The sequence below is a fragment of the Nannospalax galili genome, unplaced genomic scaffold (assembly GCF_000622305.1).
Source record: "Nannospalax galili isolate Female #2095 unplaced genomic scaffold, S.galili_v1.0 scaffold952, whole genome shotgun sequence".
Lineage (NCBI taxonomy): Eukaryota > Metazoa > Chordata > Mammalia > Rodentia > Spalacidae > Nannospalax > Nannospalax galili.
Window position 1 is genome coordinate 195,668 of NW_008331504.1, and position 17,614 is coordinate 213,281.

Here is a 17,614-nt window from a genome sequence, read left to right on the forward strand (position 1 = left end):
AAGTCTGGATTTTTGAAACTCATATTTATATAGCTTTGTACAGCTAGTAGTTGGAATACAACAAACACAACCTATTTATTGTGAGCAGTTGATCAATTTTTTTAAAGTGCATATGCTTGCTGCACTTGCATGCATGCGTTTGTGTACCCATTTTCGTGTGTGCGTATTTAAGAAACAAAGTAGAGCAATGAAAAGGTAAATTATGATAAAAAGTTTACTCTTTTTGATAAAAAGTTTAGTCTCCTTTGCATAAACTAACAAAAAATTCTCCCTTCCACAGTTTCCTCAGTTTTGCACATCAGCTTTCATTTTCCAGAACAAGACGCACATGAAAATACATACTACATGCATTATTTTAAATTTCACTTCTTTTTCCTTAGAACATTTGTTAAATATTTTATTTATTATTTTTATTTTATGTGTATAAGTGCATTGCCTGTATGTAAGCACACTCCTGTCGTGTAATGCCCGAGAAGTCAGAAAAGGGCATTGGATCCCCTGGAACTGGAGTTACGGATGGTTGTTAGCCAACGTGTGGGTGCTGGGAACTGAATCCGAGTCCTCTCCAAGAGCAGCCAGTGCTCTTAACCGCTGAGCCATTTCTCCAGTCCCTCCTTTGAACATTCTTTTTTTTTTGGTCTTTTTGAGACAGGGTCTCCCTGAAGCCCCAGCTGACCTGGAACTCACTAGGTAGACCAGGTTGGTTTTGATCTCACAGAGATCCACCTGCCTCTGCCTCCAAGTGCTGGGCTTAAAGGCATGTGCCATCACAGAACATTCTTAACAAAAGAACACTATTAAAAACATTGAATGTGGCCAGGCACAGTTGTACATGCTTTTAACCCCAGCACTCTTGGAGGTAGAGGCAGGCGTATCTATGTGAGATCTGGTCTACATCATGAGTTCCAGGCCAGTTGGGGCTACAGGAATATCAAACAAAACAAAACAAAACAAAACAAAAACAAACATATATAATGTGGTGGCACATGACTTTAATTCCAGCAGAGGCAGGTGGATCTCTGTGAGTTTGAAGCCTGCCAGACTATACAGTAAAACCCCGTCTCATAAAATAAAAAAGGGCTAGAGAGATGGCTCAGTGGCTAAGAGCACTGGCTGCTCTTTCAGAGGACCTGGACTTGGTTCCAAGCATCCACATGATGGCTAACAACTCCAGTTCCAAGGGATCCAACACCCTATTTGGCCTCCACAGGCATTGTACAGATGTGGTGCACTTACATATCTGCAGGCAAAACTCATACACATAAAACAAAAATGTTGCAAAAACAGCAACAAAAAAAAATCAAATGTTAAGAAACTACTTTTGTATCTGGATGAAAGAGTCAGAATAAAAAAACAATAGAACCTATTCTTGCGTGGTGGCGCAGCCTGTAGTTCCAGCACTCGAGAGGCAGAGGCAGGTGGATCTCTGTGAGTTCCAGGCCAGCTGACACTACAGGAAGACCTTGTCTCAAAAAGACCAAAAAAAACCCAACCCAAACCAAACCAAACAATAAAACCTATTCTTGTAAGAAAAAGGAAAAAGAAGTCTTGAGTCAAGTTGTGCCACACATTGCTCACACTGGGTGGGTGTTAAGTGGTGGGTGCCAGGGAGGTATTCTCCTTCCCTGGTCACGGGTGCTACAAGAGCAAGCTGGAGAGAGACTGTCCAGGCTGCAGAGAGGTGACCAGAAATTGGACAAAAATCAGTAGGGGAAAAAAAGAAACACTGAGATTATAATATGTTCTATTTCATTTTATGTCTAATTTTTATATGGTTTTATTCATAGTTTTGTACTTTTAATGGTTCTGTGTTTAGCATCTATCTTCTCCAAACAGGCTTTCTTACCTGTCCTGTGTCCTCTGCTCCTGCTCCCACCCCATGACACTTTTCTCCGACCTCTAACCACACGTCCTCATTCCTACTTCATCTTTCCTTTTTTTCTCACTGCCTGCTCATTTCATTTTTAATTATTGACACCATTAGCTCTACTATCAGTGTCCTAATGTGACTGTCTCTGAACCTTACTCCAGACACAAGTACACAACCATTTCCTACCACAGTACACAAAGGTCTTGCTGTCTAATCTCAGCTGTTACTGCAGTTAGCTTCCCTGCTAGCTAGCACTAGGGAACACAGGCCCAAATGAAGAGAACTCACCAACGCCTTTAATCCTGGCACTTGGGAGACAGAGCCAGGAGGATCTCTGTGAGTTCAAGGCAGCCTGGTCTACATTGTGAGGCCAGCTGGGGCTACAGGGAGACCGTGTCTCAAAGAAACAGAAAAATAAATAAATAAAACACAGAGGCAGAACACACTTGTGTTAAGTTTGAACAAAGAAAAGAGACTGAATTATAGCCAGAGAGATACAGCCATGCATTTGTTTGATGGTAACAGATGGAACTCACAGATCCAAAACAGGAAGGCTGGACAATCATGAGACCAAAGTCAAAGGGAAGCGGGAGAGGCAGAATCTAGAGTCCAGGTTCAGAGGTCTGCTTCACAACCACCAGGAAGAGTGAGCCTGCTCTAAATGGAGCGTACGCAGAACACACACTGCAGTTGTCTAAATGGAGCATATGCAGAAGGCACAGTGTGATGGTCTAAATGGAGCGTGCACAGAACACACACTGCGGTGGTCTAAATGGAGTGTGCACAGAACACACACTGCGGTGGCCTAAATGGAGCGTGCACAGAACACACACTGCAGTGGTCTAAATGGAGCGTGCACAGAACACACACTGCAGTGGTCTAAATGGAGTGTGCACAGAACACACACTGCGGTGGTCTAAATGGAGCGTGCACAGAACACACACTGCGGTGGTCTAAATGGAGTGTGCACAGAACACACACTGCGATGTTTGGTCTAAATGGAGCGTGCGCAGAACACACACTGCGATGGTCTAAATGGAGCGTGCGCAGAACACACACTGCGGTGGTCTAAATGGAGCGTGCACAGAACACACACTGCGATGTTTGGTCTAAATGGAGCGTGCGCAGAACACACACTGCGATGGTCTAAATGGAGCGTGCGCAGAACACACACTGCAGTGGTCTAAATGAGTCGTGCACAGAACACACACAGCGAGGTTTGGTCTAAATGGAGCGTGCACAGAACACACACTGCGATGGTCTGTGACAGGACAGAACAGATGGTGCTCATCTCTCCAGAAGACACTGAAGAGCAGTGTGCACACTCACTCTGGCTACAGGCTGGCAGCTGGGGTGAGGTCATCTGCTGCCACACACTACTTACCTGCCAAGGCACTGACAGGAATGCATGGCTCCTCAATCCATGGCTCTGTCCCTTGCTCGAGCTGGGAAATCACATCCGGTTTGGAAACCTGGAGTCCTGCTCAGAGGCAGAAAAAAAATCTGTCTGCAATAAGGAAATAGGATCATACCAGAACTTAGTCTCACCACTCTGTGTCTGAAAATACTTGAGACAGATCTGACGGAGAGGACAGCATGTCATCGCCCACAAATAGGCAATGACTTAGAAGCTGGTCTAGGAATAGGGAAATTGTTAGTTTATTGCTCTACTTATTAAGAGTAGAAACTCAGCCGGATGTGGTGGTGCACACCTTTAATCTCAGCACTCGGGAAGCTGAAGCAAGTAGATCTCTGTGAGTTCGAGGCCAGCCTGGTCTACATACTGAGTTCCAGGCCAGTTGGGGCTACAAGGAGACCCTGTCTCAAAAAAGACCAAAAAAATAAAAGAAAAGAAAAAAGAAAAGGGTAGAAACTCAAATTTAGAAATTGCTGGTTCCTACACTTAAAGGTCAGTGACATCCAAGCACAAGACAGAATGTTTCTCTCCATACCCCAACCTGAACTGGAGGTCATACTTACCCACAAAGACCAGGTGTGTACCCTCCCTCCCCCACACCCCGATCTTAACTTACCTATAGAGACCAGGTGTGTATAATTTTCCAGCGTCACACCAAAAAAATAAAAGAAAAAATAAAAAGAAAAAAGAAAAGAAAAAAAAAAAAAAGAGTAGAAACTCAAATTTAGAAACTGCTGGTTCCTAAACTTAAAGGTCAGTGACATCCAAGCACAAGACAGAATGTTCCTCTCCATACCTCAACCTGAACTGGAGGTCACACTTACCCACAAAGACCAGGTGTGTACCCTCCCTCCCCCACACCTCGATCTTAACTTACCTATGGAGACCAGGTGTGTATAATTTTCCAGTGTCACATCTCTGAACAAATCTCTCTGTGTAGGATCCAGGTGTTTCCATTCTTCCTGGGTGAAATTCACGACCACATCCTTGAAGGTCACAGATTCCTGAAATGTCAAGTATTTTTCTGTTTAGTCTCAGGAAATGAGTAAAGTCAGCAATACCCGCAGAAGCAAGGCATGATTAACTATTTAAAAATGATAACCAGGGATGGTGGTGCAAGCCTTTAATACCAGTGCTCAGCAGGTAGAGGCAGGTGATCTCTGTGAGATCAAGGCCAGCCTGGTCTACAAGTTCCAGGCCAGGTAGGGGACATAGTGAGACTGTTACTGAAAAGATGAAAGGGCTCCACTGTAACTACTACAGAACACTGAGGTAACAGGCTGGCTGACACTGAGGAGTGCTCACGTGTACTGTGGTGAGACCAGGACCCAAATTCCATCTGTATGGGGAACACTGACAGGATCTATCAAAACTTAATATGCGTATCCCATTCAACTCTTAACAGCTTACAGAATGCATCCTTAGCAACACCTCAGGGTAGAGACTTATGTACAAGCACCGTTATACCACTTATGTAGAAGGAAAACAGTCACGAGCACTGATAGTCGAGTGGTTAGAGAATATGAGATCTGTCGGTGCTAGAACACTTCATTAGTCATCATTTTGTTTGTTTTATGAGACAGGGTCTCCTTGTAGTCCTAGCTGGCTCAGAACACACTATGCAGACCAGGCTGACCTCGATCTCACAGGGTGTCATCACTTTTGAATTAAGAAATCTCTGTATTATCAACACAGACTAAATAGAGTATGCAGTGTATGACCCTGTTTTTATAGAGAGAAGCTCACATGCAGACACACAGAAAGGGACCTGAAAGAACACTCAACCAAATGTAGTTGGTGGGCCTGGGTAGTGGGAGTAAGAGACACCCCCTGCTCCTTATCTCCTATATGTTTGACATTGAGTGAGCATAAACTTTGTTTTAAAATGATAGCTGGGCTGGAAAAATGGTTCAATTGTTAAGAGCACACACTGCTCTTCCAGAGAACCTGAGTTTGATTCCCAGCACCCACATCAAGCAGCTCACAGCAGCTTGTAACTCAAGCACTGCACTCAAGTGCACACACACATAAGCACACATACACATAGTTAAAAATAATAAAGTAAAACTTGATAAACTGTTTCTATTTCTAAAATAAACTAAAATGACAGCTATATAAAACCATGGGGACTTAAGTTCTAACCATCACAGCAACTGGACTGTCTCCCACTGTAGAAGTAACATTGAACAACTTATCTGAAACAAGTGTTTCTATATTCTGAAGAGCGAGCGCCAGAGAAGTGAGACAGGTGTTTGGGGACGGGAAACACTACCAAGAGCTCCCAACCCTCTAAGTGTTCTGCCGGAAACACTGTTCACAGACTGCAGAGCAAGAAGACAGAACCCTGGCAAAGCAGTGGTCTTCCTAAACCAAGAGGACAAAAGCCACAGCTTACAGCTCCTGAAGTGAATCTGGAGAGGTGAAGGAGAGCTGCATGGAGCAGGAGTTCCAACAGTCTAACATAAGCAGGAGCTCGACAGCAACACTGTCACCAATGTGACATAACCGAATGCAGAGTTCAGAAGAGTTGTGCACAACTGGCTCCCACAGACAGCTCCAGAACAAATAAGGGGCAGGGTAAGTCTAGCTTGTGAGGAAGGACTCCCTGATACATTCCAAGGATGCCGGAATCCATGCTTCTGACCCTTAAGCTCTGAAAAGTAAACCTCGGAATGTTTACACAGTCCCTACTTAATACTGGGTCTTCTGTGTGTGGCGCACTGGGACAGCCATGCCAGACTGTTTGCTGCAGAGGACCCAAGTTCGGTTCTCAGCACCTATATCGGGTGGCTCACAAGCTCCTGGAATTCTGTCTCCAGGAGGATCCCATGCCTCTGGCCTCCTTGGACACTTGCACTCATGTGCACATACCCACACACATACCCAAAAAATACATATAATTTAAACAATAAATATGGCCAGGTGTGGTGGTACATGCCTTTGAACCCAGCAGTCAGGACCCAGAGGCAGGCAGCTCTCTGAGTTTGAGGCTAGGCTGGTCTACATAGCGAGTTCCAGGCCAGTCAGGGCTACACAGTAAGACCTAGTCTCAATAAATAATAATAAACAAACAAATAAATACAAATAAATGTGGAGCTGGAGAAATGGCTCAGCAGAAAGGGCACCTGCTGCTCTTGAGAGCACCTACATTGAGTGGCTTACAACTGTCTCACAACTGCCTGTAAATCTAGTTCCAGGGGATCTCTGCTAACCTCCAAGGGCACCTGAATGCACGTAGTGCACACGCTTATACTCGGGCCCACATGCATACACATGTAAATAAATCTTTAAAGTAAACATGAAAGTTTATGATGTGCACCTGGTATCTCTCGTGAGGTCTGTAATACAATCCTCAAATGACAGATACAGGACAATGAGATCAATTTCCTTCAAGAGCTCTGGACTCCAAAAACAACTCCTGAGCAAGTCTTCCCCACACCTCTGAAGACTGCAGCTAGAGAGGAAGTGTGTCTGCCTCACAGAAGGAAGAAAGGCGCCTGCCTCGCTGCGCTCTGCTATGAACACAGTCCTTCTGCTTCGTGCTGTGTAGCTGCTGTCACTGCAGCCATGAGAGATGCTGCATCATGTGAGTCACTCCAGCAGACTGCAGAGCTAATGGCAAGTAGAAATGCTACATTCGATCAGTCCTGATAAACCTTACAGTTAAAAAATCAACTATCAGGTTGCTAAGATAGCTCAGCAGGCAAAAGCACTTGCCACCAAGCCTGCCAACCTGAGTTTAATTCCTGGAATCCACAGGGTGGAAAGAAAGAACTGACTCCCAAAAGTTGTCTTCTGACCTCCACACACATGTGCATACACATAAATAAATGTAGTAAAATGTTTTTAAAAAAAGAAAAATCAACGTTAGCCAGGCATGGTGGAATACACCATTAATCCCAGTACTCAGAAGGCAGAGGCAGGTGAACCTCTGAGAGTTTGAGGCCAGCCTGGTCTATGGAGCGAGCTCCAGGCCAGCCAGAGCTACATGGGGAGACTCTGACTCAAAACAAAAATACAGTGTCAGTAGGACCAAGCTGTGGCCAAGATGGGATTAACAAGAACTGGATTTACTCCCTATATGAAATAACCAAAAAACTCCAGACAAAACAGCTGTTTCCAATACAGAATCTCAGTTAATGATGTACAGAAATCCTTCAAAATCAACTAAGGTGAGACCTCCAACAGCTCCAAGCAGTGGTGCAGCGGGGCAGAAACTCCAAAGAGCCCAGCAGTAATTCTGAAACGAAGAGGCAGAACGAGAGGTCGATGAAGTCAAGGTAACCAAGTCCTCAGGAGACTAGAGAAAAACTGCAGAAATCCCAAGTATTCAGCAAAGTGCCAACCAGGATATGGCTAGACGAGAGTGCACTCAGCAGAGAAGGAATCATCCCTGAGGTTCAAGAGACCAGCAGCAGCACTAGGAAGGGCTGAAAACACAGCTGAACCATTTGTACCCAGTGAAAACCTCTGTAGCTCATGACGCACTGGGTGGAATGTGTAAATGTTACTAAAAACTGTGCTGGTCTCTTAAACTTTAAAAGGAATGAGAGGAAGCCAATGTTCCTAGTAACTTAACGGCATCTCAGAGCGAGGTTCAAGAGTATTTTCAGGAATGTAAATACTGGTGAGATAGTTCAGCAGGTCCAGTGCCTGCCACGCAAGCCTGCCAACCTGAGGCGATTCTCTGAACCCACAGTGGAAAGAGGCAACCAACTCCCAAAAGGTGCTGGTGACTTTCACATGCAAGTGCGCGCGCACACACACACACACACACACACACACACATACACAGACACACAGACACACCACACACACACACACACACACACACACATACACAGACACACACGCACACACACACACACAATAAATAATAAAATAAAAATATTTTATAGGAATATAAAAATATGTAGAATAAGATTAAACTCAATATACTGCCACTAATCAAAGCTCATCAAGTATTCAGAGACTACACAGTATCTCAAAGTACATAAAGTGTTCAAGAAAATACAAATCATAAGGAATCATGAGGAAAAATTATCAATGGAAACCAACCCAAAACTAACAAAGAAGCTGGAATTAGCAGACAAAAACATAAGAAATTATTAGGAATGTATTTTCTGTGTAAAAAGGTAAAAGGAGGTGTTGGGGAGATGCCATGCAAACGAGGACCTGAGTCCGGATCCTCAAGACTCATTAAAATGCAATTCAGGGCAGGGAAAGTTCAGAATAACTTGTCAACACTGGATTCTAGATAAACAATACCTCATAGCAAAGGACACCCTACTCTGAAAAATGACATATCATTTCAGGAGATCTCAACTTACCTGAAAATTAGCCAATGGGAGTAGGGGACGTCCCTCCTGGAGGCAGGCAGAGTCTGGTGCGGACAGACCTAAGGAGGAGAGAAGCATGGTGAATCTGACCAGATGTTCTCTTCCCAGAAATCCAGAAACTTTTCTATTTGAAATACCAAAAACTATGTCCCTTCCTGTTTTTTGAGACCTGTCTCACTGTGTAGTCCTGGCTGCCAAACTCACTATGTAGACCAAGCTGGCCTTGAACTTGGAGACATCCACCTGCCCCTTTCCCCTCCCCCAATCCCCCCCCCCCCCGCCCCAGTGCTGGGAATAAAGGCATTGCACCACCACACTCAGCCCTGTCTCTCTTCCTTTATATTTCAAAATTCCCCTACCTAAAAACAGCTATAACCGGGACCTCTGTGCCCTCCTCGTGGGCTCAGGACACAAAAGCATTGCTTTGATATTCAGCTTTGTCTCCTGACATTTAACTAATCACATGGTTCATACAAAGAAATCTATGGGCCTCATCAAGTAAGGCCTTTTCTCTACCACACATAAAACATAACTAGAGGACTTTCCAAAAGCTTCCACAGGCCTTTTGAAAACTTTGTTATAAAAACAAGTTAAATATCATAATAAATGCTAATTACTTACCAGCTAGAATGTAAATTAAAAAGACATGGTCAATACAGTTGCAGAGCAATCAGAACTCTTGTGCATAAATGTAACTTGAGCAAGCATTCGGGAAAACTGCTCAGGAGCTCAGAGCTACACAGGTCTACACGATGACTCAGCAACTTCACGCCTGTGCCCAGAGACTTGTACATTCACAGGTTTATTCACAGTATCTACTTTTTTTTAACTTATTTATTTTTATGTGTGTGTTTTGCCTACACGTATATAAGTGCACCCATGTCGTGCAATGAATGGCCATGGAGGTCAGAAGAGGGTGTTGAATACCCTGGAGTAGAGTTACTGAAGGTAACTGGGTGGGTACTGGGAATCAAACCCAGGTCCTCTCCAAGAGCAGCCAGTGCACTTAACCACTGAGACACCTCTCCAACCCCTATTCACAGTAACTTAAAACAACCCAAGTCTTCAACAGGAAAATGGATATGTCCCATTATATTCACAAATAGAATGTTGTTCTAAGACATATAACAATGAATTACTAACACAACTAACAACTGTGTTGCGCTGTAAGGTATGCAGACACTAAAGGAACATACCATGAGACTCAGTCACATGAAGTGACATGGTTCATACGAAGTTCAAAAGCAGGCCAAGTAGCCTACAGAGACCTAAGTCATCTCTGAAGGGATTACTTACTGAGCAAGGACACAATACAGAATTTGGGGCTTTCGAAACACTTTGTGTCATAGAAGGCTGGATGGTGCAGGTCTGTAATTTTAGCTATTGAGAAAACTGAGGCAGGAGTTTAGCTTCAGCAGTGAGTTCAGGGTCAGCCTGGGCAACTTACTGAGTCCCTGTCTCAAAATAAAATATAGAAGGAAAAAAAAAGTTAGAATGAAGCACTCTTATGTATTAATGTGGGTGTTGTTATACTAGGCTATATATAAAATAATATACTAGGACATATATATATATATATATATATATAAAATAATCCTGAGCACACCTTTAATTCCAGGATTTGGGAGTCAGAGGCAGACAGAGCTTTGTGAGTTCAGGGCCAGCTGGTCTACACAGCAAGTTCCAAGCCAGCTGGGGCTACAGGGAGATCCTGTCTCAGAAAGACCAAAAACAAAAACAAAAACAAAAAAAAACCAAAATAATCCCAAGAATTGACAAATCACATGAAATTAAAAAGCTTCAACAGAGCAAAGGAAACAATCACCAGAGTAAAGAAACGGTCTATAGAGTGGGGAAAAATAATCTTTGTCAACTACACATCAGACAAGGGATTACTATTGGGCACATATAAAGGACTGCAAAAATTATACAACAAGCCCCTCAAATCAAGTCCAACGTGGTGGTGCATGCCTTTAATCCCAGCTCTCAGCAGGAACAGAAAGGCAGATCTCTTTGAGACTGAGGTCAGCCTGGTCTCCACAGTAGGTTCCAGGCCAGGAAAAAAAACATAAGGCACAAAAAAACCAACCCCCAAATCCCCCCTAATAAATGGGCAAATGAACTGAATGGACAGTTTAGGGAAGTAGAAATACAAATAGCCAATAAATCTTTGAAAAAGTGCTCAACAACCTTAGCCAACAGGGAAATACAGACTAAAACTGCTTTGAGATTCTACCTCAGCCCAGGCTATCATCAGAAAACAAGGGCTGGAGGCTGGAGCCATGGCTCAGTGGCTAAGAGCACTGGCTGCTCTTGCGGAAGACCTGGATTCCAGTGCCAGCACCCACATGACAGCTAACAACCTTAACTCCAGTTCCAGGGGATCCAACACCTTCTTCTGACCTCCATGGGCACTGCATGACATGGGTACACTTACATACATGCAGGCAAAACACTCATATACATATAAATAAATAAATACTTTTTTTGGTCTTTTTGAGACAGGGTCTCCCTGAAGCCCCAGCTAGCCTGGAACTTGCTATGTTCAAGACCAGGCTGGCCTTGAACTCACAGAGATCCACCTGCCTCTGCCTCCCAAGTGCTGGGTAAATACCTTTTTTAATAAAAGAAAAATGATGTAGGGAGAGAAGAACCCTCATCACTGCTGGTGGGAATGTAAACTGGTACAGCCGCTATGGAAATCAGAATGGAGAGTTCTCAAAACCCTGAAAACAGAACTACCAGATGACCCAACTATAACACTCTTGGTAACATACCAGGAAGACTTTAAGTCACATACCACAGAAATACTGCTCGTCCAAGCTTACACCTACATGCATAATAGCAGGAAATGGACCCAGCCTAGATGCACATCAACAGATGAACGGATAAAGAAAATCTGGTTCATATATACAATATAATTTTATATGACTGTAAAGAAAAAACAAGTCCTGATATCAGTAGGAAAACCATTACGTTAAATAAGCCAGACTCAGGAAGACAAATGTCACATTTTTTCATATGCAGACCCTAAATTTAAAGATTGTGTGTGTGTGCATGTGTATACTTACACGTATGTGTGCAGGCCATGAAGCAGGAAAGAGGAACATGAGATGGGAGAAGAGATCTTAAAGCATAATGGAACGGGTGTAACAGGGAACAAAAAGGAACACTCGCTGCGGGGAGGGGAGGGGGGACACGACACAAGGACGGACACTAGCTGGGGCGGACGACAGAGGAGGGCAATGAAAATGGGAAACGAACAGGAAGTATAACGATACCTAGGGATAAAGATGAAACCCATTACTTTGTATGCTAAGCTAAAAACCTCATTTAAAAAGTAACTAAAAGGCCGGGCGTGGTGGCACAACACTTGGGAGGCAGAGGCAGGTGAATCTCTCTGTTCGAGGCCAGCCCAGCTGGGGCTACAGGAAGACCCTATCTCAAAAAGACCAAAAAAAGAAAAATTAACTAAAAAGGAAATGGAAAAAAAGAAACAAGCTGGACTCTGCACATTTAATATTTATGTACTTAACTATATACAACTTAAACCTCAATAAACAAAATGAAAACAAACTTTGCTCTCGGGCAGAAGCCTGACTTTCACAAGCAAAGGTGATTACAGAGAACTAAGCAAAGCCCTGTTGTCTCTGGGCTCTACCTCTGCAGCTGTAAGATGTGTAGAGACAAGAATATCACAAACATACCTTCCACTACTCTCTTGATAAAGGTGAGGAAAAGCAAACAGGAACTAGCTGTTTCCATGGATCCAGAGGAGAGGAATTCCCTCCCCTTTGGAGTTTAATAAATACAGAAAGACTAGCAGAGGAAGGTGTCTATGGACATTTGAATTGGAGGCATGAGGTATTAACTAGCCCAGTATCAAAACCAAAGCAAACAACACAGAGCTGATCACCAGCCTTGCTTTGGTTTGTTCCACTGTTTTTTAAAGAATGTCTGAGCAGCCAGGCGTGGTGCCTTTAACCCCGGCAGGCACTCAGGAGGCAGAGGCAGGTGGATCTCCATGAGTTCAAGGCCAGTTGGGGCTACAGAGAGACCCTGTCTCAAACAAACAAAAATGTCTGATTGGAGACTTTATGATTACCTTAATGGTACAATGCTTCCAAAGCAGAGCAAGCAATAAATGGAACAATTATTCTCAATTTTGATCAGCAACAACAACAACAAAAAACTGTACTTTAACAGAAATCTTGAGGGAAAAAAAACTGTCGCTTTGACATTCTTCAGGTTAAGCTCCAGGCCAGCTGGGGCTACAAGGAGACACTGTCCCCAAAAGCCCAACAAAGTGAAAGGGTTAGAAGGAAACGCACAGGCAGAGTTGGTCACAAACCACAGAAGACAGAATCAAGAAACAAAGTCTCAGGTAAGATGCTTTTGGTTCCAAGTAACAGACACTCTGAAGAAGTGACAGTAACAGTCTTGCAAACCAGCACTGAGCAAACCTTGGTGAGTCCAAATGTCATCACAGTTACAGGCTGCAGCTCAGGAAGAGTGAGTCTATCATAAAACTTCGAGAAGTCCCAACACAGAAAAAAGCAAAGACCAGGCCAATTTAATTCTAGGCAACTTAGCATTCAGGGAAACAAGAAGATAGGAGGAGGATTGGGAGCACGGGACAGGAGTAAGGAAAGGAGGACACCAGAGGGAGGACAGCAGAAACGTGAGCTGCAGCTTGCACTACATGAACACCACCAATACTAAGACTTTTAATTAACAAACGAAAGGAAAGACTGAGGGGCAACAGGCTAGAGCAGTCCTGACGGCACAGACACCTAACGAAAGGAAAGACAAGAACCATGTCGGGAAGAGCACAGGGACACAACATGTCCTTACCCTGATACATAATGCAACAACAGAAGGAATACTCATCCGGTTTGCTAGTGACACTGAGCTAGAAATGATTAAAACACTAAACTAGGGTCCATAATTATTCTGACAGGTTGGATCACTTGGCTGAAAGACTTAACCATAAACATCAACTGCTGACATTAATGACAACAGCTATTTCACTCGACAGGGATGGTATACATACTATTCACTAATGCCTATGTTAAAAAGGAAATCGAGGATCTACCATATATTACTGCTTATTTTTATTAGGATACTCAACCTGATGCCAAACACCCAAAGCATAACCCAAATCACAAATGGTAGTATGCCATATTTCAGGTACTTTTAAAAGCACATTTAAAGAGCTATTTTAGTTTTAGGCACTGCAGGTTAAAGAAATATGCTAACTAGGAAAAGACATGAGAGACGTCTGGAGGTATCTCATCAAAGTAAATGAGTCTAGACTGCTTGGAAGAGGACTGGGGAGGAGGCATTGGAACCGCTGAACTCAAGGGTAAGGGCAGGAAAGGGAAGGAAGAGACCATTTAAGAGCTACACATAAATTACAAGGCTGGGTACTTCTAAGGAACGGAAAAATATGTCTGTACCCAGACTATGTCAAAGCATAGTTTTTGCATTGAAGAGATCAAATACCAAGGGATTTCCATCCCCCTGACTACAAGACCGAATGAAATGCAAAAAGAGAAATCACAGGAGGATTCGATGTTCCGACCGTTGCTCCCCGTTCTCGTGCTCCGAAGTCCGGGACGGGCGGTCCTTCTTCCCAGGGTCTCCCCGCGATTGTCTCCCCGGATCCCCCCCAGATCAGCCCGGTGGTCCTCGTTACCTGCCATCTCAGGAGCTCATCGCGCCCTCCTGGACACAGGGTCCCAGCACCGCAGGCGCCGCACTCCGGAGCTCGGTCGTCCGGCCTCCTCGGAGGGGATCTCGGCCCGGGGCCGGCCGGGAGAGTGCCGGGAGGGGGCCCGGAGGTGTCCGGGAGGTGAGGGGCTGGGGCCACTGGAACCCCACCGCAGCGCAGCACCGCCTCCTCCCGGACGCCCCGCGACCCGCGGCCGAGGGCCTGACGCGACGGGGCCACCGGGAGCAGGGCCGGTGGAGGCCGAAACAAAGGAACAAAGCCTCCGGGACCCCGCGGCCCCGCGCCGCTCAGGAGGCGCGCCCCCTTCCCGGGCGCCAGGCTTCCTCCCGCGCCGGTCACGTCACGCAGGCCCGCAGGGTGACGTCACACGCTGGGCGCCGGCGGTTGCCATGGCGACCCCTGGACTCCACTCCAGGTCCAGCGATCCGCGCCTCAGGATCTTGCGACCAGAAGCGTGGGGCGGTCGCCAGACCTCAGCCTACGTTGTGAGACCGGCCAAGCACCCGCCTCTTGCCACGCCCACAGGCGCCTTCAGAGGTCACTTCCGGTCGAATGACGCCCCCCCCGTGAGGCCGCACCAAGGAGATCAAAGGACTACAGTTCCCAGAACGCAACGCGCGACGTTGCTGAACTACATTACCCAAGTTTCCGCCAATGCTAAAGTCCCTCCTGGCTGGCCCGGGAGTTACACCCACTAAGCGTTTGTGTCGGATTGCTGCGGTTATGAGACCTCCCTTTCATACTGCTCTTTCTGAAAGGATTGTAACAAATACAGGGTTACGCACCTGTGGAGTTTTGGGGGGATGTTGTTTTTCTTAATGTTTTATTATTTTTCATGTGTATGTTTTACTGCATGTTACGTGCGTGCAATTCTCACTGAGGCCAGAAGAGGGCGTCAGATCCCCTGGAACTGGAGTTACAGGCAGTTGTCAGCCACTGTGTGGGTTCCGGGAACGGAACCTGGTTTAAGAGCAGGAACACTACAGGGTACTCTCTGATTTAAAAGAAAAATGAAATTGAGTAGGAAACAATCGTAAAGTCGAAGGACAGAGGACGCAAAGCCAACATGTGCGTAATAGTCACCAAGGAAAGACCGGATAAAAACCAGATGTTTCTGAACATCTACCAGGTCTACCAGGCAGCCTACCCAGTGCCTTGCATCTAGTAAGTTAATTCTTAAAGCAACTGAATAAAGATACTTTTCCATAATTCTTCCTACTTTACATCAAAGGAAATTGAATAACAAATAGGTTGAGTAACTTGCTCAGGGTTACATAGGTAGCCGGCAAACGGGAAGGCTAGGACTTGAGTGTTGGTAGTCTGGCCCCAAGTGCTCCTTTATCTCTCTGGTAATGAGATGAAATATTTAGTGACAAAAACACAGCCTATGTATGTGGCTCGATGGTACTGCCTGCCTGGCATGTGCAAGGCAGAGGGTTCTATCGCCAGTAGAGGCTGCATACGAAAACACTCCATGGAGATCTAGATTTATGCTGTTGAAGGGGAAAGTCCAACAGCCGAAAAATTAGAGCAAACTATGAGCTGAGGTCCGATGCTTCTAGCTCTCTTGTTACACAAGAAGCTGAGAGGAAAAGAAAAACTAAAGTTTCCCGGGAAAACATGTGACCCCAGAATTTTATGTCGTCCAAGTTATCTGATAAAAGCCTCAGAAATCAGTTTCAGAACTAAAAAGGCCTTAGATAAACCTCTTCCAATCCCTCCACTGGTCAGTCCAGCGATCTGTGGTACTTTTGTTACCACCACCCTGGGAACAGGGTTCGGACGTGGGGATGGGGTGCTGCAGAAACATGCCTGGGAACAGGAAAGTAATTTTGGAATTTGATAAGAAGTAGATGCTGGAAGGATTCTTGAGGTGTATAACTTTTTTCATTAAATTGTCTTGAGATGGAGGCAATATAGACAATGAGTTCTAGAGATAGCTCAGATGTCAGTAAGCATAACAGAGCTCTGGTCACCTTAGAGAATGCATAGTGTTGTCATGGATAGAGTGTTCATGAGAATGAAAAATCCAAAGACTGGGAATAAACACTTGCCTACTAAAGTACTTGCATCGACAATATAAAGAGAATTCTTTAGAGGTATATAGCTCAGTGGTCAAATTTGTGCTTAGCCCTGGGTTTGATCCCCAGCACCAAAATAAATAAATAACTCATTCTTAATCCCCAATAACAAGCAATCCAATTTAGAAAAGGAGGAGGAGGAGGGGGAGGAGGAGGAGGAGGAGGAGGAGGCAGCGACTCCACTTGAGCATGTCACCAAAGAGGATATATACAGATGCCAGATAAGGATTTACTCCACATCATAGACTTGCAGGTAAACACAATAAAACAAGTTGAAACCATCATACAGTTATCAGAATGTTCAAGGTCTAGGACAGTGACCCCAAATGCTGACTAGGGTGTGGAAAAACAGGAACTCTCTCATGTGTTGATGTAGGAATATAAAATGAAACTGCCATTTTGGAGGACAGCTTGGTAATTTCTTGTAAAACTAGTCATGCTCTTTGCTGTGATCCAACGCTCCTTGGTATTGGCTCTAAGGAGTCAAAAACTTACATCCAAAGAATATTTGCATATCTGTTTAGAGCAACAGTTCATGAATGAACACACTAGAATATGTGGATATTCTAGTAGCCCACAGTGGGCTGGGCCCTCCCATATCACTCAGCAATCAAGAAAATACCCCACAGACACGGCCACAGCCAATCCAATGGAGACAGTTCTCCAGCTGAGGCTCTCTCAACTCAAGTGTGTCAAATTGACACCCAGACCTATCTAGCACAGTTCACCAAGCTGGATTTTGGTGCTGTCTTTACTTTTGGCCTGTCTATCTGGGACGAGTAGACATTTGTTCAAGTCTCCCTAGGAATAGTGCCACACAACAGAAGTGTACTGAAACTATTTGCCACTCAATTTTTCAGTAAGTCGAAACCTGGACCCTCCCCAAAGCCTGTTAAGGTAAAAAAACACGAATGTTAAAGGTGCTTCTGTGAATGTCACACAATTGGAGGGCAGAGCCTTAGAAACCTAAGAGGTAGTGACCCTTTTGATAAACTAGCAGACATTTGGTTGAACTGTGTTTTGTTGGGTGGAAAAGAGAATTTGTAGTTTATGAACTTGAATGCTGGATTGAAAATTACAAGTGACACAGATCCCACTTGGTCAGGGAACTGGGGCAGGGGACAAGCACTGCTTAGCACGGTTAATTGCTAAGGAGAACGTCACTGTTGTGCA

The 17,614-nt window shown here is 44.7% G+C and overlaps 1 protein-coding gene across 1 annotated transcript in view; it reads right to left on the reverse strand.

Annotated features, from left to right (window-relative positions):
* Positions 1–14,725, reverse strand: part of Znf184 (zinc finger protein 184) — a 22,488-nt gene extending 7,763 nt beyond the window's left edge. The window contains exons 1-4 of the mRNA XM_008826630.3: positions 14,325–14,725; positions 8,618–8,685; positions 4,165–4,291; positions 3,255–3,350 (exon numbers count right to left, since the gene is read on the reverse strand). Of these exons, the coding sequence (XP_008824852.1) occupies positions 3,255–3,350; positions 4,165–4,291; positions 8,618–8,685; positions 14,325–14,331 (298 nt within the window). The 5' untranslated portion in view covers positions 14,332–14,725. The remainder of the gene's footprint in view (positions 1–3,254; positions 3,351–4,164; positions 4,292–8,617; positions 8,686–14,324) is intronic.
* Between the last annotated feature and the right edge of the window lie 2,889 nt (positions 14,726–17,614).